Here is a 22,936-nt window from a genome sequence, read left to right as displayed (position 1 = left end):
TATTTTATTTTATTTTATTTATTTATTTATTTATTTATTTATTTATTTTTTGGGAGATTTCCTGACCTTTATTCCAGCGTTTTTTTTTTATTGAGTTATTGATAGGTTACAATCTTGTGAAATTTCAGTTGTACATTAATGTTTGTCAGTCACGTTGTAGGTGCACCACTTCACCCTTTGTGCCCACCCCCCCAGGGTGATTCCGCCTGTTGCCTTTGGGGCTGACACTCCAGGTGGCCAGAGCCTAGAGTTGCTCTGGAGGAGCTGGTGGAGGGAGGTCCTATCTGGGAGCCCCATCGTCCCAGGGCTGACTGACCAGGGCCCATCCCGCCAGGTGGGAAGAAAAAGCTGGGTGAGGGTTCTCCAGGGCATACCTGCTGCTGCTGCTTCCCACAGCCTGTCCTCAGGAACGTTTGGGGACGCAGCTGAATTTCACAGGATCTAAGCCAGGGGCGGTCACTGAGGGAGTGGGCACAGGGAGGGAAAAGGGAGGGCCAATGCTGGTTAGAGGCAGGGGGCGTGGGGCTGAGAGGAAAGGGGAGCCCGTCTCTGTAAGCTGAAGGTGGTTGTTTTCTGAGCAGTGGCCATGACGGGGGCAGGGAGGGTATGACTGCTCCTTGTGCTGCAGAGCCCCAGGCACGGTGGCTGCTGTCCCATATCCACCTGCCAGGCAGGCTTCAGGCTTGCCTGTTTTCCAGGACAATGAGGTACATGGCGTCTTGCTGCCTCTCCCACAGTGGGAGATGGTGGATTGAAAACTCTATGTCCTGTGCTTCTGGATCCGAACTCAAGATAGGATAAAGTCTACCCCAGGGACTCTTGCCAAGAAGGCACAAATCCAAGTGCCAGCAGGGACTGCTGGAGGGAGCCCAGCCTCAGAGCACAGAAGGCTCAGGTGCTGAGAAGGTTTCACAAGGCCGGCGCTCATGCTTAGGGCCCACTCAGTTTGTGCCCGTGTTCTTGAAAGCCATAGCCCTGCCGAGAGCTGATGTCTCCAAGTGTCAGCTGGGGTTGAATCCAACTCACAGGGACTCCTTTATCATCTTTCTCAATTCTCCATCCTCCCAGAGGGCTTCACGGAGACCCTGGACACAGCATATAGTCTTGGTGTGTTTCGGGGTTCCACAGCCAGACCCCATCTCTCCAGGAAACACCCCTGCCAACCTGTACCCTGCTCCTTACTTCTTCCATTTCTCAATGACTGTGTGTCTCTCTCTTTCTCACACACACACGCATCACTCATGGTGCATTTTCAGCCCTGAGGGATCTCAAAAGGAACAAATCAGGAAACCTGCCAGCCTCTCTCAAAGGCATCCTTCTAAAGAGCTTTAGAAAGGAGGCAGAGATGTGTGAGGAGAGGTGAGCTGCCTCTTCCAGACGTCAGAGTGGGAAAGCATGGGAGTGGGCTGGCCGCCATGTAGGACTTGCTCTTCTGCCAGCCGAGGGGAGGTCTGGTAAAGTGGTCTGAGGCCACCTGATGCCACCCCAGAGGCTGACGGTCCTCATGACACCTGTTTCATCTACCCACAGGGGTACACTCTCGCCCCTGCCTCTCTAGCGTATCCATCTGTACTGTCCCTGGGCTGGCATCCAGCATTGGCCCCGTGTTGCACCTTCTGTTTAGAGGTGACCATTCCCAAGTCATTGGATCCAGAAAAGGGCAATAGGTTGTCAGGTCGGGGATGAAGAGAAGATCCAGTCTCCCAGTGCCTTCTCACCTGCTGGCCTCTTCAGCATGTGTGATGATGTCCTGCTTTTAATTGGAATAAGAAAAGAAATCATTTTTGTATTGCACAGTTATTTTTTGTTGAAACTTTGAGTTTTTAAAACAATTTGTAGCTTAATCCTCTGATTTGGGGGGGATGGTAAAATTTCCCTTCTTATTGATTTCCACCTGTGTTCTGGGCCTCAGTTTCCTTGTCTTAAAATAAGGAGCTTGGGTTAGATAGCTTCTCAGGTCTCCTGTGCCCAGGACTTGCTGATTCTTGAATTCCTCTGTTATGCCTGCTCCAGGAGAGGAAAAGCAGATGTCCCAGCTGCTGGTGACTTGCCACAGATCAAGGCTTGGATCTGATGGGTTCTACCTGCCAGTCTCTTAGGGGATCAATACAAACCATAGTCAGTAACCCGGGCCTTTCCCAGAACATGGAGACACCTGGTCTCACAGTATCCTCCTCAGTGCTCCTCCCCTGACCGCCTCATTCTCAGTCCTGACTCTTAAAATTTTGAGACAGGATGAAAAACAAATGAACACGGTGGGTGAAATGAGGAACCAGAGGGTGGGTAACAGGCACTGTCCTTTGAGACTAAGGGTTTTGTTTACTCCCACTGGAGGGCCAGCAGCAGAGACTTCCACGAGGCCCTGTGTAGAAAAGAGGGGGAGATTTGCATGGCTGTACTCGCAGTACTGTGTCAGCCACATCCCGTGTCACGAGCAGCTTTGCTCTATTCCTACCAGCTGTGGAGAGTGACAGCCGGCCTTGTCTCTTGCAGGCTGAAGGAGATTAATGGATTCTTTGCAAGAAACAATGAAGAGTACCTGGCCTTGATCTTTGAAAAGGAAGGCTCCTACCTGGGTAGAGAGGTGAGCTGCCCTCAGGGTCCCTGCTACTCCTGGGTGTCAGTTGGGGAGAGCCCGGTGAGTTCAGGAGCGGGTACATCTGCGAGTTCTAGGGTCTCGGCCACGGGCACTCCTTAGCCCGGTGCTGGCCTGACCCCTGCTGGAGGAGACGGGAAGTGCAGGAGCTGGACCTTTCCCTTTTAAAACCTTTATGTCTGTTTTTATCTCCCTCATCAAAACCAAGTATGGTAACACCCTGCTGTTTATTGAGCGTTGGACTAGACTGCTGACACATATAGTTGCTCATCTTCACAGTTAACGAAGATGGTCACATAACATGTCTGAGATCACACGGCCAGTGGTAGAGGTGGGCTTTGAAGCAGGTCTCTCTATCTCCGGAGCTTGTGCTGTTTCCACACGACCTACCCTTGTAGAATCGGAGTCACAGATGCAGGTGGGCAGGGGAGGTTCCTCAGAGATCCTCCCATCCCTTATGAGGAAGTGGGGTCCCTTCCTGGGTGAAGCAGATACCAGAACAGGCAGGTTTGAATTCCTGCTCCATCACTTACGTGATGTGTCCGTGACCTCATTACTCAACTATTCCGAGCCTCATCTCCCTGTCTATAAAGTAGTGATAATGACCTTCCTTCAGAGTATTGTTGGGAAAGTCAAATGAGGCAGTTTAGGTAAAGGGCCTGGGTTAGTAGCTGGCACAGAGTCGGTGCTTTGCAAAGATCCATTCCCCTGGCCTCATGCAGAGAGCTCTCCATTCCACCGCTGGCTCGTGGACTTCTCCAGACCAGTTGTGGGCCTTTCCCAGATGCAAAGGGGACGGGCCAGTGCACAGGAGATGTTCCAAGCAGTGCAAGGAGATAGAAGAGACACAAGAGTGTGGACAAAATTGAACACCACTGTTGGCCCCAAATGGTTTTCCTCCTGAAACTCATCAAGCTCTGAGCTGCCTCCAGGCCTCTCGGCCCTGAGAGGAGAAGCACAGGGACGTGGGGAGGGGGCAGAGAGCTTAGCTGAAGGAGCGCGTACCTGCTCTGGAGTCCCAGTCCGTGCCTGGGGTCATCCCATCACGTAGGGGTGACTGATAAATGCTGATTGGAATCAGCTCTTCTCTCTACCCTCCCACCCTGGTCCAGAGTAACCAGCAGCAGGGGCCCCTGTGGACCGAGTCCGGAGCCCCACGTCCCTGCAAAGGTGCTCAGGGATGGTTAGATTGAGAGGCAGGAGGGCACCATGGCCGAGAGCCCAGCCTCTGAGGCCAGACTGAGCTGGGATCTATAGCGGGGCTCAGGCACTTGCTGGCCGGTTACATGATTTCACTTCTAAGCCTCAGTTCCTTTATCTACAATAGGGGTTTTACTTTTTTAATGACTGCTTATATACCTACTATGTGCCAGTCACTGTTACAAGCACTTGATGAAATTAACCCATTCAATCCTCTTCATAGCCCTCTGAGGTTGGTATTGTTATTGTTACGGTTTTGTAAGTAAGGAAGTCTAGTCAAGGAGAGGTCTCAGCCGGTGGGGCCAGGATTCCAGCCCAGGCAGCCCTAGTGTCCTGTGCAGCCTTGCCCGGGCTCCTACTGATAGTTCCTGTTTCATGGTGTTATTTTGACAGTTAAATGAAATAATCTGTATACGGCACAGAATATGTACTCAATAAATGTTAGCTAATAGTATTTTTCCCCTTCTTTCTTTCTAAAAATAAGATCATAATATCTAAATATGTTTTTCTGATTTGGAATATAGATAGCCTTATAAACATAAGAATAAAAATGAAACCACATTTTATTATGCCTTTTACAAATTGCTGTCATTGGGAAGAAAATTATATTAAGTTGAGACTGTCCTAGAAAATCCCTGCTGTGCGGTCTGCGCAGTTCCCAGGCCCCTCCTCCCAGGCAGCGCTTGGCACTTGTTGCCTGTGAGTTAGATGCTGTTGGTGGCATGAGACTCTGTCACTCTCACAATCGTCTACTCCTTGGAAGGTTCAGAGTGGGCGGAGCACAGCTGCCCAGGGCCCCCTCTGCCCAATGGCTTGGCCCCCCAGGTGTCTGACTGTCTCTGCAGGTGACTCTGGACCTGTCTCAGCACCGAGGCATAACAGTGCGCAGGGTCCTGAACACGGAGGGCGACGTGGTGAGCAAGTTTGGTGTCACCGACTTCCCATCGTGCTACCTGCTATTTCGGAATGGCTCTGTCTCCCGGGTGCCTGTGTGAGTGCCGTGTCTCTGCCCCCTCTCCCCCTCCCCGTGCTCATCCTTCCTGCCTGCCTGGACAGGCTGCCAGCCTTTTACAGGGGCTGGCAAGTTCTTTCTCCTGCCATTCTTCTTCCGAGGAGTCTGCGGGAGGTGGGGAGCACTCTCTGCAGGAGAAGCCAATGTCGGCCTGTGGAGGTGGGACAGGGCCTCTCCAGGCGGGGAACCGGGCCCAGAACGTGGCCCTAGGTCCAGAGTCCTGCCGCAGGCCCCCGGCACACCCAGAGTTGGCGCTTCTGCACCATCCCCACCGCAGCCCTGGCCCTGTTCCCCGTCCTCCTCTGTTCCCAGACAGACGCGTTGGCAGGCTGCAGGCCTGGCAAGTGCTCAAATATGCCTGACCCTCCCTCCCTTTGGTTTTCTAATTGCAGAAAAGTTCATTAGGAGCCAGACAATAGCCAGTTCCAAAATGCCAAGAGAAAACAATCAGGCCAGGCGCAGCCCCTCTGTCAGGCTCCCGCTGCTGAATGGCCCGTTAAATGGCGCCAGATGGTGCCTTGGTGCCCTCCCTGGGCAGATGATTGATGTCAGCCTGGCCCTGCAGGCAGGAGCTTGAGGGCCGGGGAGATCAAGGCTTGCCGGAGGTGCCCAGTGAGCTGCTCCTCGGGGCCATTAGTGCATCCTGCGCTGAGGCTGGGCAGCGTGGCCACTTGCCCTCCCCGGCCCCAGTCGCCAGGTGTCACTGGGCCAGGCCTTGTCAGAGAGTTCTGCTGAGGGAGGAAGCATGATGGCTGCCGGTGGACAGGGAGGGACAGAAAGTGCCAGTCCTGGCGTGCGGGGGAGGCATTGTCTCCCCACTTGGAGCTGGTGGAGGGGAAAATTGTTTGTGACGACGCTGCCTCTGAGCCATCTGCTCATCAGTGAACACTGGGCCGGGACAGCAAAGTGGAAAGCAGTGTTCCCCAGTGCCAGCTCCCCTGGGCATCCATCACCCCGCTGCTGGTCTTCACATCCCTCCCTCCGGGCGGCCCTGACCAGGAGGTGTCTCCTGCCCTCGAAGATTCCTCTCCATCAGAGGAGAGAAAGAAAGCAAAAGGATTGTAAAAGGATTCGAGAATTTTAGTATTTTGTTGTTATTGCTACTATCTATTTTTTTAAAACATCACACATCAAACTCCTTGACTTCCTTGGAGAGTGCTGTCACCTTCTGGTACCTCACAGAAAACTTGTGAGTGGGCCACATCCTTGGGGTCAACTGACACTTTGCGTCTCTGGTCTCTGGGGAGGGTAGTCAGACCCAGCCTCCGTCCACGAGCAGAAGCAGCCCTGTCCCCAGAGGGGCCCACTGCTCTCCAAGGTGCTCTGTCCCACGGCCTCTCCAGGGCAGGTTGAGGAATTCTCAGGCCCAGTTGCTTTTCCAGAAGGGATTTTGACATCACACTGGTGTCAAAGAGGCTTTCCACAGCATGAGCGGTGAATAAAAAGGCTAAAGTGAGGGGCCAGCCCGGTGGCGTGGTGGTGAAGTTCATGCGCTCCACTTCGGTGGCCTGGGGTTTGTGGGTTTGGACCAGGTGCAGATCCGTGCACCATTCATCAAGCCATGCTGTGGCAGCGTCCCACATACAAAAGAGAGGAAGGTAGGCACAGATGTTAGCTCAGGGCCTGATCTTCCTCATTTAAAAAATAAATAAAATAAAGGTTAAGTGAAGCATGGGTGCCTCGATTTTGACCTCACTGAGGATAAGACCAAGTTCAAATATTTCTTCAACATTTCTGTCGAATGAGCCACCCACCTCCTCTCCTGACATGAGCTAGCTCTGAGGTTTCGTTTGTCTGTACTCACTGCCTCTCCTCTGTGATTCTCTTTCCTCACAGGCTGGTGGAATCCAGGTCCTTCTACACTGCTTACCTGCAGAAGTTCTCTGGGGCCACCAGGGTGGCTGCCCAGACCTCGGTTGCACCAACCACTGCTCATACGATAGCTCCCACCGTGTGGAAAGTTGCAGATCGGTAAGGCCACGCCTAGTTCTCCTTGTCGCTTCTCCCACCCCAGCCTTTCCTCTGATCACAGACCCCCTGAGGGCTGGCGGTGGCCGTGCCCAGTGAGCCTGAGCCGCGTGGGAGCAGCAGCAGTGGGCTGGCGGCCTCCTCCGTGTCCACTGACTGTGGGGGGTGCCAGCAGCGTTCGCTTGTCTCCTTCATGCTGGAGTGAATGCTTTCCAATGTCCACATTCCTTAAACTTAACTCTGTTCAAGGACAAATAGAGTCAGCTTGGAAGGGTAATCTGTGACCTCCAAACCAATTTCCCAGCCAAGCAATGATTTCCTCAGCAAATATTTTTCAGTTCCTGCCACACGCTAGGCATTGTAATACAGATAGGTACAGATATGCAGTCCCTGCCCACACAGTTTACAATCCCTTTGCAGCATCCCTTCTAGGAAGGCACTGACCTCACTTGAATGCCCCTGGTGTCAGAGAGCTCACTACTTTTTGAGGTACCCTGTATCTTTGTGCACAGTGGTAAGCGTGAGGACGCTGTCTTCTCTCCAAGTCGTCTTGGCTCTGCTTTTGCCGTAGAACTGACTCTGCTCGTTGTGGAGATGACACATAAACCTCTTGCTCTAGCACCTAGCAGCACACCAAGCAGAAATGGCTGACCAGGGAGCTCAGGGCTGAGTCCGGAAGGCAGCCTCCACAAGGAGGCTGCAGGAGAACTGGGCAAAGGTCACCTGATTTCAAGAGGGATTTTGCATCCTAGCATGAGGGACTTTAAGGGTGGCAAGTGCTAATGGAGGGGTTCTTATAAATCAGGGTAGAAGGAGCAAGAGAGACTAAGAGGTGGGAATGGTCATTATGATCATTCAAATGATTATAATAGCTGATACTTACTGGCCTTATGTGCTACAGTCTGTGCTGGGCTCTTTCCACACATATCTCCTTTAGTCGTGGGACCACTTCTTGAGGCAGCACACAAGAATGGAGAGGTCGGCTGAGGTCCAAGGATACCCCAGTGGAGCACAGAGAGGGGACTTTGCCTTGAGGGTAAAGCACAGGTGGCCACTGTGCCCACCCTGTTAGCTGACCTTGTTGGCTCCCTGGTGGGATAACCAGGTCCTTTTACAGGTGAGGTCATGAGGCTCAGAGAGGTAGACATGTAGCTCCCAGAGCCAGCTCGCTCTAGACAGGCCTGAAGCCAGGGCTCAGGAGGCATAGGGGTCGAGAAGCAGCCAACGCTAGAGGAGCCCTTCCCATCAGAGCCCAGGGCCCAGACCCCAAGTGAGCATGATGCGCACGGGGTAGAGCAGCCATGTTGGAGCCTGTAGCCCTTCTCCTGGGGCTGGGGTCCACCCAAGAGGTGTCAGGCCCCACCTGACCTGAGGCCTGACCTGATGCAAGGACATCAGCCCCCAAATAAACACACACACCGCTTCCCCTCCCACCCTCCACCCCCGCCATGCCCAGCCTTGGTGGGCAGCCAAACCCTTGGTCTTTCAAAGAGGGCCCAGCTTTTCCAGAGCCGTGCTGTGTGGGTGCACCTGTTGGTCTGTTTGTCTGTCCCTAGCAGTCTTTGTTCAGAATAGAGAATGAAGCTCAGCCTTCCGCTAGTGGCCTGATTAAAACACCTTTAGTGTGTCAGGGAGGGGCTGGCCCTGGGCCTGCGGAGGGGGACTCCTGCTCTATGCCAGGAGCTGCTGGAGGGTTTACGTTTGTGCTCCTATTTAATCCTCTCAGCAACCTACCTGTGAGCAATTTATTATTATCCCCACCTTACAGAAGAGGAATTGAGGCTCAGAGAAGTTCAGGAATGTACCCAAGGTCACACAGCTAGTTACTAGCAGAGCGAGGTGCTAACATATAGGACTCTGACCATCAGCAGTGCCCTCTTCTTCTCTCCCTCTAGCCCTGGATGACCCTCCCCAGCCCCTGCCCCATGGTTAATACTCCTTTCTCTCTCTGCCTCCCTCTGGGTCCTCAGCTCCAAGATCTACATGGCTGACCTGGAATCTGCACTGCACTACATCCTACGGGTAGAAGTGGGCAAGTTCTCCATGCTGGAGGGGCACCGCCTGGTGGCCCTGAGAAAGTTTATGGCAGTGCTGGCCCAGGTGAGCAGGGCCCTGGTCTCCCTCGTCCATGCAGCTCCATGTGCATGGATCGTTATGCATCCCTGCAGGCACCATGCCAACCTGGAGGAGTCAGCCCAGGCCCTCTCTCCAGAACTCGTGGTCCAGTGGGACGTCTGGACCCACAGCTGTCGCAGTCCACCACAGGACAGCGCAGTCTCAACCATATCCATACCAGCCCTGCACGGCCGAGGACCACCCCCTACTCCTCCCCAGCCCACCCTGTGCAGGGGGTGGCTGAGACTGGGACCACGTGCCTTGGGGATATCCCCAGGTGATTTAGTGACTGTGGCTCTGCCTGCCTCAGTTGTCCACCTCAGTCTGAGCCTGGAACATGGCTTCTCGCTCCCTGCTGTGGTCACTGGGAAAGTAGGACCCATGGACGCCACAGTGAAGGAAAGTTGGCTTTTCTGAATCTCTTCGCTTCCGTCCCAGACTCGGACCATAGTCTGGCCCCAGCCATGCCTGCCTTATTCCTTTGTAATTTCCTGCCAACGTGGCTGTTCCATGAAGTGTAGCTCCTATGTACTGAGGACCTGATGTGTGTCAGACATTGAATCCTCCTAACTTTGCTGCAGGCTGGCGAGTCTTACCTCCACTTAAGAGCCCAGGTTGCTCAAGTGACTTGCCTTAGGCCTCCCAGGTAGGAGGCGGTGGTCAGGATTTGACTTGAGGTCGCAGGCCCCTTCCTTTGCCTTGAAGGTGAGATGTCTTCCCTCTGCACCTGCCTCCCTCTGCCTCCCTGCATCCTTCTCTCAGGTTCCAGATCCACTGCCAGCGCTGTCCTACTTAAATCCCAGGCTCTGGCTGCTGAGGACTGCTGAGTCAGGTGCTGCTCCCTCCCCTTCAGAGCTGACCGCTGACTCAGCCACCCTCAGCCTGGGTGCCAGGTCGGAGCCCGTCCTTCTCTGCACAGGTCTGCGGGCAGCTGGTGCCTCTCCCTCAGGAACTGCCTGCCCGCCTTGTCCCTCCTCCCCACCTTACTAATCCTTGCCTTCCTGCTGGCTTGGCTCAGTCACATGCAGGTGTAATTCCAACAAGAGGCCCCTGTGGGGTAGCAAGTGCTGTCACAGCGCTGTCAGTCTCAGGCAAGACAGCCTCACCCCTCACAGAGGGCCCAGGCGCACTGAGCCCCTCTTTCTCAGCCCGTTCTGATAACAGAGGCCTTTCCACAGAGGCCCTGTGAACTATTCTGTCCCCAAGACGCTGAGGCCAGGGCTGACTGGCCCAGAGAATCAGAGGGGAAAAGTCCTGGAGTGGTTCTGTGTGCTGCCCTCCTGCTTGACACATGAGGGGGAGACCCAAGGGCTTTTCAGGCATCCCCCAGAAAGAGACAAGAAGGCTCCCCTCCGGCCCCCTAGTCCAGTTCACTCCGGAGGAATCGTCCCAGGGAAATTGGGGCTTGTGTGCCACGTGCCTCTCTCAGCTGGACTGAAGCTGGTTTTTGTTTGGTGCCCAGTGGGGCTGTGTGCAGCCAGTGTGAGGGGACAGAGTGAGATCCAGAAAAAGCCTGAGTTAGGCAGAGGCTTAGCAAGCCCCCTCTGGGTGGAGCCTGCTGAGCCTCCGCCCCCATGATGTGCTGGAAATGGGTTTGGGATGAGGAGCCCTCCCTGCCAGGAGCCAGCGCCCATGGAGAGCGGACAGAGGGAAGCTAGGCCGACGCAGGAGTAGGAGCGGGAGGGCCTCTGTCTGAGTTGTCCCCTGGAGACTGCAGAGTCTTCTGGCCCTGCCCTTGTCTGGGTGGCTCCTTCCTGAATAATAATAATGGGAGCAGCTACCATTTCTTGAGCTCTGACAGGGTGCCAGACTCTGCAAAGTTTACTTTGTGTATTAGCTTATTTGTATTTCTCATAACACACCCCACGGGGTGGGTACTAGCATAATCCTGTCATACAGAGAGGAAATGAAGGCCCAGGGCGGGTCAGGCACCATCCAAGTTCCTCCAGCCAGCGGGTGGCTGAGCTGAGATTTGTACCCACGTCTCATCTGACCCCTGCCCTCACCCACCACGTGCGTGGGGCATGGAAAGCCTGGGGGCAATAGTGCTCCCTCTGCCCACTCAGCTCGGGGAACTGTGAGCCCTGGGTATGCCCAGTCGGGAAGGCACCTGCAAGTCCTGGGTGCCTCCTCCCGCCTGAGCTGGGGTCCCCCTGCTCCCTGAAGGAAGCGGCTGACATGACTGGCCACTGGGTGGCGTGTGGTCACCAGGGTTTCCCTGCTCGCAGCAGAGGGTGACTCCCTGTAGTCAAGAGCTCTTAATTTATTCTGCCTCCTGACACCATGGCCTCAGAAGGCGGAAGCTTCCAAGTCAGGGTGACGGGCGAAGGTCAGTGAGAAATGCTGACTTGAAGCTGTAAATTTGTATTGAGAACCCAGAGGTGCGTGTGAGCTGACTGAGAGGGAGCTTGTCAAAGCACAAGATTCTTTCCAGCCGCTTCTCCCACGGGGGGCCGGTGTCCAGCCCTGGAGGTTTGATGAGAATGTGAATGGCTTTCTGAGGGGGCTGGATCCCTCGGCAGGTTTTTCTGGTTAGTGATCATTCCTGTCTCCAGCACGCTTCTTCTCCCGTGGTTTTTTTTGCTCTTTTTCCTCCACGAGTTTCTCAGGATCATTGTGTCCTCTTGACCGGCCTTTTTGTGGTTTCATCTGACCAGCCCTGCTGTCGCATCCCCCCTCCTCCTCCCCCTCCTCCCTGGAGTCCTTGTGGTTTTAAAGTGCTGATACTAATCGGATTTGAGTTGACTTGTTGTCAGAGTAGCTTTTCATGTTCCTCAGAGACTATTCGGAGTCACCATCGAGATTTGGATCTTGGCTGTAAGTCCCTGGGCTGCCTTGTCCCCACTGGCAGCCCATGGAATATAAATGAAAGGCCATTTGCCAGCCCAGGCAGTCAGCTAGTCAGCTGCTCTACTGGAAGATGACCTGCAGAGAGGACCGTGTGGCCCGGGGTTCCAGGCAACGCTGGGAAGTGACACTGGTGCTCAGCCTTCCTCTCAGTGGCAGTATCTGGTCAGGGGTCAGCACAAGACCCACAGCCTCGAGACGGGGAGGCCTTCAGGGCTCAGCCTCACTTAGAGCCTCTGTCCTCTCCCCACTCCTTCCTCTCACCTTAGCAGGTGCCCCAGAGCAAAGGTAGTGGGGAACCCACCTTTGTGTCTTAGGCAGAATGCTGTCCTGGTGATTCTGGAGCATTCCAAAAAACTGCCTTGGCCTATTTCTGCCTAGCCCCCTACACTCTCCCGGACTGTGGAACTCCGGGGGACTGTTTTTCACTCTCCAACTTGCGCTTGTTCCTCCCCACAGTACTTCCCCGGCCAGCCCCTAACCCAGAACTTCCTGCACTCCATGAATGACTGGCTCAAGAGGCAGCAGAAAAAGAAAATTCCCTACAATTTATTTAAAAATGCCTTGGACAACAGGAAGGAGGTGAGTCTGGGAAGCAGTGGAAGAGCTCCCTCTCCTCATAACAATGGGAATGGAAGGGGTTAACCTGCGACCTCGGACCTACTTCACAAATTCACATTTGTGGGTCCTTCCATTCCTAATTAACTAACTACTATTTATTGAGCTCTCTGTGCATATCTCATTTCATCCTCCCAACATGGGTGGAAGGTCACTATCATCCCCATTTAGCAGATGAGGAAACTGAGGTTAAGAGAGGTCAAGTTACTTGTCTAAGACCATTCAGCCAGTAAGTGGTTGGGCTGGGATTGAAAACCAGTCGTGAGACCCCGGTTGTGAGGGATTTTAGCTGCTTCTCTCTATTGCCTCCAGGGACCTCGTGCTCCTCAGCGTGGTTTCTCTGGCCCCTCCGGGGGCACCTTTCTGGGCTCCTGTGTATGCCGCTGTTTTCCAGCAGCATAGTGGGCCACTGCAGCCAACAGAGGCACAAGCCCTTACAAATTTGTAGGGTGGCAAAGCTTAAAGGGACCTCAGAGACCACCCCTCTCATTTTACAGGTGGGGACATTGAGGCTGGAGTAAGGATGCGACGTGATATGTGTCACAGGTTTTCAGATCTGTGCTCCTTTGATGGGTGTAGGCAGTGGAAGGGAAGGCCGCCTTCGAGGTGACAGCCTGAGAGAGGGACCTCGTTTGTCTTAGGGCTGTGTGCTGACTTTTGGGTCTCCCGGAAGCTTCTTTCCTCACCTCCCATCCCATCCTTTTTCTTCTCCATATACGCACTCACGCTCATGTGTGTCCCTTAGGGCGCAATGATTGCCAAGAAGGTGAACTGGGTCGGCTGCCAGGGGAGCGAGCCACATTTCCGAGGCTTTCCCTGCTCCCTCTGGATCCTCTTCCACTTCCTGACCGTGCAGGCAGCTCGGCAAAATGTCGACCGCTCACAAGAAACAGGTGAGTCCAGGGCCTGTGCTCCCCTGTGCCTCAGCCCGGCCCTGTCCTGCCCTCCTCTGGCTCCCTGCTGCAGGCTCGGATTTAGGGGATCAGCATTTGCTGCGTGGAAGCAGAGCGGGTGACCTGGAGACAGTCCTGTTCCCTGCCCCAGGGTGGTGCCCGCAAGTGCAGGGGCGTGAGGCTTCTCCCTGGCTTTCTTGGAGCCACAAGCTTGCTTTGTTTTCAGTCTTCGTGAAAAATTTGTGGTTCTATTTTTTATACTCCTATGAAGAAAAGAACTATGTCTTTTTCACAGTTTATGTGGCTGATACCGTGTACTTTGAACAATTCTGTTTTTTCCCATTGAAAAATCATTTTCTGGGGGAAGCTGGGAAAACACGTTGCCCCTCCTGGCCTGTTCCCTCCCCAAAATGTGCAGCTGCTCTCCACCACTCACTGCCTCACACCCATGCTTCCTGATGGAAAGGGTGGGCATCCAATTCAGTCCACGTCTACCGAGGGCCCAGGGGTCCATCAGGCGCTGGCTCAGCCTGGAGGATGCAAAGGTGAAAGAGATACAGTCCCTGCCCTCAGGGGACTATGAGACAGGTGGGCAGAGAGCTGCCCTGCGCTGTGCCAAGGCCAAGAGCCAAGGGGGAGAGAAGGACATGTGGGCAGAAGAGAGGAAATGCTCCGTGCTATCAGGAAGGGCAAGAGGAGGCAAATAGAGAGTGGATGACAGAGAATTAGAGAGTTGAGCTAGGAAGGAAGAGCATCCCCAACAGAGGGCAGGCCTGGTGCAGAGGCAGAAGGAATTAGTCTCTGTGGGGCGTGCGGACAGCCAGTCAGTCAGCCGGGATTTATGGAGCGTCTCCAGTGTGCTAGGCCCTGCGCTAGGGGTGGGGTACAGTGGTGCATGAGATGAGACATCCCTGCCTCAAGGGGACAATATTCCAGTGTCAGGAGTCAGTAAACACACAGATCATTCCAGGTGTGGTGATGAATGCTATGAAGAAGACAGACCAATGGTGTGGGAGAGGGTCAGGGAGGGGGAGGCTGGGGCAGGCTTCTCTGAGGAGGTGACCCTGTGCTGAGATCTGAATGGTGAGGGGGAAGCTGCCGTGGGACCTCTGGGAAGAGAGCCTTCTAGGCCATATTGGTTTGCTAGGGCCGCCGTAACAAAGTGCTACATGCTGCGTGGCTTAAACGACAGAAATTTATTTCCTCCCAGTTCAGAGGCTGGAAGTCCAAGACGAAGGTGTTGGCGGGGTTGGTTTCTCCTGAGGCCTCTGCTTGGCTCGTAGATGGCCGTCTTGTTCCTGTGTCTTCACATGGCCGTCCCTCTGTGTGTGTCTGTGTCCACATTTCCTTGTCTTACAAGAACACCAGTCATATTGGATTTGGACCCACCTAATGACCTCATTTTAACTTAATCACTTCTTTAAAGACCCTATGTCCAAATACAGTCATTCTAAAATACTGGGGGTTAGACTTCAACCTATGAGCTTTAGGGGACACAATTCAGCCCGTAACACAGGTTCAGGACTAGCAAGTGCCGAGAACAAGTCTGGCGTGTTTGCAGCCCTGAAAGGAGGGCAGCGTGGCAGAGCCTGGGAGGAGGTGAGCAGGAGAGGAGGTGAGCACGTGCGGGCTTGGAGGTCTTGGTGAGGGAGGGGTCTGGATTTCAGTTTCAGCATTGCGAGAATCTACTGGAGAGCTAAAGTGGGGAGTGACGCCAACCATTAATACTTTAGAAAGGTCACTGGGTGGAGGGTGGGCTACAGAGGGGCAAGGTGGAGGCGGGGCCGCTAATGAGGAAGTGGTGGAACTAGTCCAGGAGAGGCAGTGGTGGCTCGGACTAGAGTTGTAGGTGTGCACGTGGGAGAAGTGGTCGGATCTGGGAATATTTTGAAGGTAGAGCTGAGAGGACTCAATGATGGATTGGATGAAGACAATGAAGGATTGAGGACTCAGGGTGGACCTGCAGCTGCGGGGCCTGAGCACCTGGTGGATGGTGGTCGTGTGAACTGAGGAATGAGGAGGCTCAGAGGTGGGAGGGAGATTGAAGGGAGGGGAGACATAATGGTTTGTAGCTAGTAGACAAGTGAATGGAGATGCAGACAGTTGAGTCCGGAGGTCTGGGGAGAGGGCCAGGAGAGACACGCATCTTGTGGTCATTAGCACACAGATAATAGGTAAAGACATAAGGCTGGGTGCACCCGTGAGTGGGTCGGCAGAGAAGAGTGCTGAGGCCTGGGTTCTGGGATGCCACAGCTACCGGACCTCTGCTAGAGGAGCAGGAACCAGCAAAGGAGACCAAGAAGGAGCAGCCCCGCGATTTCAAGAGGGCGCCTGAAATAAGAGTGTTTCAGGAAGGAGGATGTGGTCAGCCAAGTGGGTGCTGCTGTGCTGCTGGAGGCAGTACAAGATGAGGCCCCCTCTGGCCAGAGCTGTTTCCATGGAGCACTGGAGAGAGACGCTTGGTTGGATTGGGCTGAAGAGAGGAGCAGGGAAGAAACTGAGAAGAATGGGAGAGGTAACTGGGGTGGAACTGGGGTCAGAGAAGGGATTTCTCAGTTGTAGTAGATTTTACCTGTCAGAATGATCCTATGTTAAGGGAGAAATTGATGATGCAATAACAAAAGAATATTTACAGGAGTGAAATCCTAGAGGAGGAGAGAAGGGTGAGGGCCAGTGCACATGGGCAGGCGGAGGAGGCAAGTACAGCTGCAGGGCAGGTGGCAGGCGGGCGTTGGAGGTGGGTGTGGGGGAAGGGGGAGCTGAGGGGGCCGAGGAGGTAAGAGGTGAGGCATCGTTGGTGTGGGCACTAAAGTTGCCAGAAGGATCGCGTGGGGAGCAGTGGTAGGTGGGACAGAGCTCAGGGTGCTGATGTCCCAGGGGATGGATGGTGAGAAGAGGAGACGGGCTTTGAACGGGCTGGGCTTTCGCAGGAGGAAGGAGAGAGTTTGGAAGCAGCCAACAGCAGTGAGGCTACCTGGCCCCCTCCAGCCCTGAGGTCTGTGGAGTGTGGGAGACAAAAGGGTGTAAGAGGGGCGTGTTTGGGGGAGCAGTGGTATCTTCAGGGAGGAGCCCAGTGGCAGTCAGAGCAAGAAGGTGGGAGAATATTCAGAGGCCTGTGCTGAGTCAGTCCTGAGGGCCCTGGGGGAGGAAGTGAGGGGAGAGGGAGACTGATTAGAGATGTGCAGAGCCAGGTCAGGATGGACTCCCGATAGAGTGCCCGAAGGAGCAGGCAGGATGGGGCGCAGGTCGGAACAGGAAGCCTAAGGCAAGGGGAGCAGAGTAGGGCACGGGGTTGGGCGGTGGGCACGCTGGCCCCTGCCTACCTCTCCAGCCACGTCTCACAGAGCACGAGTGTCCTGCTGATGAGTTTGGACTCTGTGCTGAGTGTCAGTAAGTGACGAGGGTCCGGATGAGTGGCCAAGAAGGGACACTGGGGTTTAGGAATTTGGGAGGAGATGGAGACAACTCTGAAGTGATCCTGAGAAGGTGGAGAAGTCAGCAAGGAGAGCCTGGGCCCCTCGTTGGATGAGGTGTGGGGTCCCTGTGCAGGGTGACCATGGCGGGCCTGTGGAGGGAAGGGTGGTGGGGCCAGCAGGGAAAGCAGCCTGAAGGGCCCCGGTGAACAGCCTCTCCTCTCCCCTGTAGCCAAGGCCCAAGAGGTGCTGCAGGCCATCCGCAGCTACGTTCGCTTCTTCTTTGGCTGCCGAGAGTGCGCTGGCCACTTTGAGCGGATGGCTGCTGCCTCCATGAACCGGGTGAAGAATCCGAACAGCGCAGTCCTCTGGTTCTGGTCCAGCCACAACAAGGTCAACGCTCGCCTCGCAGGTAAGGAAGGATCACCTCCAAGGCTGGAGTCAGCCACTGAGGAGGAAGAGGTGGGGGACTGTGGAGTCCTGGAGCAGAGGTAACCCCTTTGTTTCCCAGTGCTTCACAGCACACAGAGCCCTTTCACATGCTCTGCCAGCCCTGCAGATGCGTCAGTATCATTAGACCCATTTTCCAGGTGAGGAAACTGAGGCTTTGACCCTCTAAGACCCTGGTCTTCCAATGCCAGTGCTCACTCTCCCCTGCAGAGGCCCCCTCCCTCTGGCCTGTTGGGGTCCCTCTCTTGCCCGCCCTCTTCTGCTTTCTGGCTACTGGCCCCTTACTCAAACCAATATGGAGGAGAGATCTGGGCTTTTCCACCCCCTGGGGGGGCTCTGATGATAAACTGTGCTGGAAAAGAAAGACCAGGCCCTTCCTAGAAATACCAGGGACAGATTCTCCAGAGGGAGGCCTTGTCTCTGAGTTTCCCTCGTTCCAGTGTTTTCTCTTCCCCATGCACTGGAGTCTGACGGGTCCAACAGGCAAAAGGGTTGAACTCTAGGCGTGACCAGAAGCTGGTGGATGGGGGAGCAAGCCATCTGTGGATGGAGCTGGACTTGTCTGTGGGGGGAGAGGAGTGCACGTGGCTGCCACAGACCTCCGGGGGTGGGAGGTGGGGGATGCAGCTTGGGGCGGGGCTGAGGTTAAAGGAGCTGAGCGGAGCAGGTGGCAGTGCACGCGCTGCCCTCTCTCTGTCTCCTGGGGCCTCCTGGTGGACTTTGAAAAGAAGACGCGTGCCTGTCTCTCCTCCCACCCCGCCCCTGCCACCAAATGCTCCATTTGACCCTCCAGCCCCATGACCTCAGCAGGCTCCCAGCTTCCCTTGGGGGCCAGCTGCTGCTGGAGGGCCCGGGGCTGAAAGGAAGGCAGCAACCTACCCTCTCCAGAGGGCTCCTTCCAGATCAAACCAATAACAATAAAGAGCAGGTACAAACTGACCGCTCACTATGGCTTCTCAGTGGACCCTTGGAATCGACTTGTTGCCCCCTCCCCCAAATAACCATTCTAACTTTCACATCACTTGCTGCTGCTTCGTGCTGACCAGAAACTTTTTTTTCTGTTAAGCCCTTTGGGAGAGGTGCCTCCTACAAGGGAGATGGGCTGACTGGCATTCCCTGGGTGACGCTGGGCCAGGGGCTGGTGGCAGGCCCTCTGGGGCTCAGGCTGTGGCTCGGGCACGCCTGCTTGGGGTCCCTGCAGGCTGGGGGTCTCCACAGGCTGGCAGTCAGCACACCTTCCTGACTCTCCCCAGGGCCCTTTCCTCAGCCTGGCCCCGAATCTCCCTGCCCCTTAGAGCCCAGCTAAGGAGAAATTCCACTGACACTGCCCACCCTAGAGGGTCCCGGGTAAAGGAGACCACCTGTGAAATTACCTTGTGCCACGAACTCTGGTTTTAAAAAACGTTTCCCTTTAATTACCAAGTAATATATCTTCAGTGTATAAAACTTGGAAAATTTCAAACAAATGCAAAGGAGATAAATACTAGCAGAGCACTCAAAGACTACAAGGCAGACCACTGAGTCTTCTTAGCCTTTGGCATCTGGTCCACGGGTACAAACAGGCAGTGAAGTCAATAAGGAGAGATGGTTCACACTGAGAAGTGACTGGAACGGAGCTGTCACACTTCCCTGGGGAAATGGGGAGGGTTGGGGGTAGGGGGCAGGGAGCAATCCTCCACCCTGGAGAGGTGCTATCGGGCTCTCTCTGTGCGCCAGGCCCCGTGCTTGTTTTTGTTTTTGTTAATCTACCTTTTCTCATACCCATCCTTTCAAAGGGTAGTGGGAAGCCCTTTTTGCAGATGAGAAAGCTGGCAGTGCAGAATGAGGTCTCAGCTTCCAGGTGGGCCCAGTCTGTCCCAGCCAGCTGTGTGTGCTTCCCTCCCCAGGTGCCCCCAGCGAGGACCCCCAGTTCCCCAAGGTGCAGTGGCCGCCCCGTGAGCTCTGTTCTGCCTGCCACAATGAACTCCGAGGTGCGCCTGTGTGGGACCTGGGCAACACCCTCAGCTTCTTGAAGACCCACTTCTCCCCGAGCAACATCGTCCTGGACCTTCCTTCAGCTGTGCCAGGCCCCCGGAGAAGTGCTCGGAGGATGGCGGCCGCCCCGAAGCCGGGGGAGCTGGAGCTGGCGGCCAGAAATTTTACTCTGGGCCCTGAGAAGGCTGAGATCATGGTGGGCCCCGGGACAAAGTCCCCCGGAACCCTCGTCCCAGATGTTCCAGTGGAGAGACTTGGGGAGAGTCGCCCCCAGGAGATGCACACCGGCCTCGGTGTGACCACAGCTGGGCCAGACCAGGGACCTCCTGAGCGCACAGCAGAGCTTCAGAGGGATAAGTTGAAGCAGCCAAAAGGGCAGCAACACTTGACCAAGCGAGACACAGGGGCTGAGCTGCTGGCTGAGTTCCTGGCTGAGAAGCACCTCCCCCGAGGCCCTTCAGAGCTGAGGCGAGTGGGCCGCAGCTCCAAGCAGCTGGCCAGCGTCCCTGAGGGGGAGCCAGAGGCTGGGGCTGTGCGGGGCCGAGGCCAGTGGCTACAGGTGCTGGAAAGGGACTTCTCCCACCTGGACATCAGCCTCTGTGTGGTGCTCTACTCCCTGTCCTTCATGGGCCTGCTGGCCGTGTACACCTACTTCCGGGCCAGGATGAGGGCCCTGAAGGGCCACGCTAGTCATCTCGCAGCCTGAACCGTCCAACTGGGAGGGGGGCAGCAGAGGGAGCTGCCATCCATGGGGCTCCTCCAGCCCCCCGCCCGCCCTCCCCCTCTGCCCCCGCCCCCCTCCACTTCCCCCTACTGCCCCCCTTCCACCCCCACTGCCTCATCCCTCTCCTACTTTGTCGGGGGAAATCCAGGAAAAACCCTTGCTCCAGTGAACCTTCTTGGGCCTTCTGGGAAGGAGTATTCCATAGACACAAAGATATGCGCAGGGTCCAGGTTCATGTGACAGCACGGGGTAGGGTGGGGGCAGCCTTGGCCAGTGGGGTTGGAAGGCTCAGTCCCTGGCCTCTCAGCACCAAATGCCTCTTTTTCAGCTTATTTGAAGTCCTGCCCCATTCTCGCTGAAGCTTCAGTGTCTCTTGGTTGGTCTTGGCCCTAAACTGGGGCAAGTGGGGCCACAGTTTCCAAGGTTTCCCATCCAGAGGAGGGTCCCCAGGGCTGGGTGGGCTGGAGTGAGTGGTACTCCTCACTACATTCCATCCGGCTCCCTTCTGGATGCAAACAGGCCCCCCATGGCCTGCCCATCCTCCAGCCCCTCAGACCTCCCAGCTGGAGTTTGGCTTTAGGGTGGGGTCTAGAAGCTTCTGGAAGTCATGCTGGTCTCCCGGGTGAGGGGTGAGGTTCGGGTCAGGGATTGTGGGAGGAGAGCCTTGACTGGTTCCTTCCCCAAACCTCTGCTACAGGAAGAGCACAGGCTGGAGTTGGTCTTGGTGTGGGGGGTGCTCAGCTGGGTGGGTGATGGTGACTGGGCTGGGGGTGAGTGGCTGGCGTGGTGGGACCTAATGAGGGGATAGTGTGGGACTTAGGGCTGTTGGGGTCTATGGTGCCTTGGCTCAGGGCTTAGCTGTGAGGGGGAGAGTGAAGCCACAGGGAAAAGACGGTTGCTTCTAACATGCTTGGGCTCCACGCCTCTGGCAGCGGAGTCTTTTGTCTTGATTTTAGTCTCAAGAATAGATGCTAATCTTTGAACGTGGGGCGTGCTGGGTTTAGGGGAGGAAGATGAGTCTCATCTCTCTCAAGGGCCCACCTCTCATCGGGTAGAGGTTAAAAGGGTCAGAGGGGAGGGTGACACTGTGCACATGCTTGATTCCCACTCTACTCCACTGCTTGGGAGGGTTGTAGAATAAATTATTTTTGTTAAGGCAAGCACCAGTGTGTTCTTTAACTTGCTTCTTGGAGACCTAGTCCAGGTCTGGACAGAACGTGCAGAATCCAGCCTGGGATCCGGCCTATCATGATTTCCTCCAGCTCACATAGCTCCTGGCCTGCAGGGGACAAGGTGCCCTCATCACAGCCCCTTTCTCCTGGGTGGGGGCCTCCCCCACTGCCTACCGAGCTCTCTGTGCCCCAAGCCCTTCAGTCTCCACATGCACTGGGGACAGGCCTCGGTGGAGGTACAACCCCACCGCCTCCTGCTCCCCCGGCCTCTTGGGGAGCGTCTGCCTCGGGGCTCTCAGTTCTGCTGAGCGCCCTGCATCTCCAGCTCTCCCTCAAGGAAGGAGAGGGCTTGTTTGTGAGAGCTGGGCCTGGGCTGGCTGCTCAGCAGGGAGGAGTCAGCCAGATTAGAGAGCCTGCCCCTAATCCGGCCTGCCGGGCTTTACAAGGATCAGAGCAGCTGATAATGAACCTCATTAAGGGGGAGCAGGAGCCTCAATCCGATCTGGGGTTTTCTCTTTGACATCTTCACTCTGCTCAGATGGCCTCGGCCCTGGGTGGACCAGGTGGGATGCCAAGCAGCTCCCTCTGCCAGGGCAGCTAGGGTGGAGATGGGGGCAGGCAGGGGCCAACCCTCCCCCTTCCCTGCTTCTGTCAGCCCTGTGTTTCCCCTTTAGCTGCCAGGCTCCTCGGGTGGGTTCCAGCCTGGAGCGTCTCTGTAGGCCTCTCCTCCGTCCTCATCCGCATGTTCCCTCTCTGTGTCGAGCGCTAGTCAGCCACCTGCCCCCTCCATCCTCCTGGGCTGGCTCTGCTCATTTCCCCCTGCTCCACGGGGCCCTGGCTGGGAGGTTGACAGGTCAGCACGCTATCTGCCGTGCAACCCTGGCCTGCAAGAGAGTGAAAGAGGCTCCTAGGGCCACTGCCCAATGTGCCCACCGGGCCAAGACCACTTGAGTATGCCTGCTCCCCTCGCACCTGGTACCTGACAATGTCAAGTGCAAAGATTTCCATCATCCAGCCCTTAGAGCTCCGGTGACCGTACTTTCTAAAACCAAGCTCAGGTATTCAGAATTAGGAAAAGCTGCTGTGGGCAGCCCCAGCTCCACAGTGTCTACCCACAGTGCCCGAGGCAGGAGGCAGGGACGTGTTTGGGGTCCACTAGGGCCCTGGCAGTGGGTGTGGGTCTCCCTCCTCACCGCAGCCGAGCCCCTTTCTGCCCCGTCGAAGCCCCTCTGATTGATAAACAAAGGTGGGCCTCCCCCCTTAGCTGAGCTGCTGCCTTTCACCTTGATTTCCCCAGGGCTCAGCAGCATCGATAAACCGGCTTCGCCCACCAGCTGGTCTCCTCCCCCACCCGGTCTGCCAGGCTGGGAGCCGGGGCTTCGGTGGCCTGAACTCCACCAGCCGTTCCAGGTTGTTCTCTGCACCCTGGAAGAGCTCCCCGGCAGGAGAGGGTCCTGCAAAGCAAAGGCTCCTGGTCCTGGGGCCGGACAGAGACACTTGCCTCCGCCTGCGATGTTACCTACTGGGCATTCAGGAACCATCGCCTAGAGGAGGAGGAGGCAGCTGAGCTGGGTTTTGAAAGATGAGTGGGGGTTAGCAAGGAAAATAAGGAGGAAAAATGCGTCACAGGCAGAGGAGAAAGCACGTGCCAAATCCAACAAAGGAAAAATAGTGAATACAAGAAATTCTAAGCAAAAAACTTTAAAAAAAATTTTAAAGCTTTTTCAACGCTTACTAGGCTAGAAGCTGGGAATAAACAGAGAAGAAAGACGTGGTCTCTGCTGTTATGGAGCTTTCACTGTAGAGGAAAAGACAGACAAGGGAGAAAAAGATGACAGAGTGTGGTAAGAGTGGTGAAGGACAGAGACCAGCCCAGGGTGGGGAGGCTTCTCCCAGACCTGAAGGATGAGAAGGCGCGAAGTGGGAGGGGAGTGGGGGTTCCTGGGCAGGGGTG

General features: G+C 55.5%; 1 protein-coding gene across 1 annotated transcript in view; it reads left to right on the top strand.

The window, feature by feature from the left end:
• Window positions 1-22,638, top strand: part of QSOX1 (quiescin sulfhydryl oxidase 1) — a 40,483-nt gene extending 17,845 nt beyond the window's left edge. The window contains exons 5-12 of the mRNA XM_014845273.3: window positions 2,494-2,584; window positions 4,642-4,787; window positions 6,645-6,779; window positions 8,747-8,876; window positions 12,198-12,320; window positions 13,102-13,249; window positions 16,895-17,074; window positions 18,999-22,638. Of these exons, the coding sequence (XP_014700759.3) occupies window positions 2,494-2,584; window positions 4,642-4,787; window positions 6,645-6,779; window positions 8,747-8,876; window positions 12,198-12,320; window positions 13,102-13,249; window positions 16,895-17,074; window positions 18,999-19,792 (1,747 nt within the window). The 3' untranslated portion in view covers window positions 19,793-22,638. The remainder of the gene's footprint in view (window positions 1-2,493; window positions 2,585-4,641; window positions 4,788-6,644; window positions 6,780-8,746; window positions 8,877-12,197; window positions 12,321-13,101; window positions 13,250-16,894; window positions 17,075-18,998) is intronic.
• Window positions 22,639-22,936: the final 298 nt, after the last annotated feature.

This window comes from Equus asinus, chromosome 25 (genome assembly GCF_041296235.1).
Source record: "Equus asinus isolate D_3611 breed Donkey chromosome 25, EquAss-T2T_v2, whole genome shotgun sequence".
NCBI lineage: Eukaryota > Metazoa > Chordata > Mammalia > Perissodactyla > Equidae > Equus > Equus asinus.
Note: the sequence above shows the minus strand (reverse complement) of the source record. Positions and strands in the feature narration are given on the sequence as shown.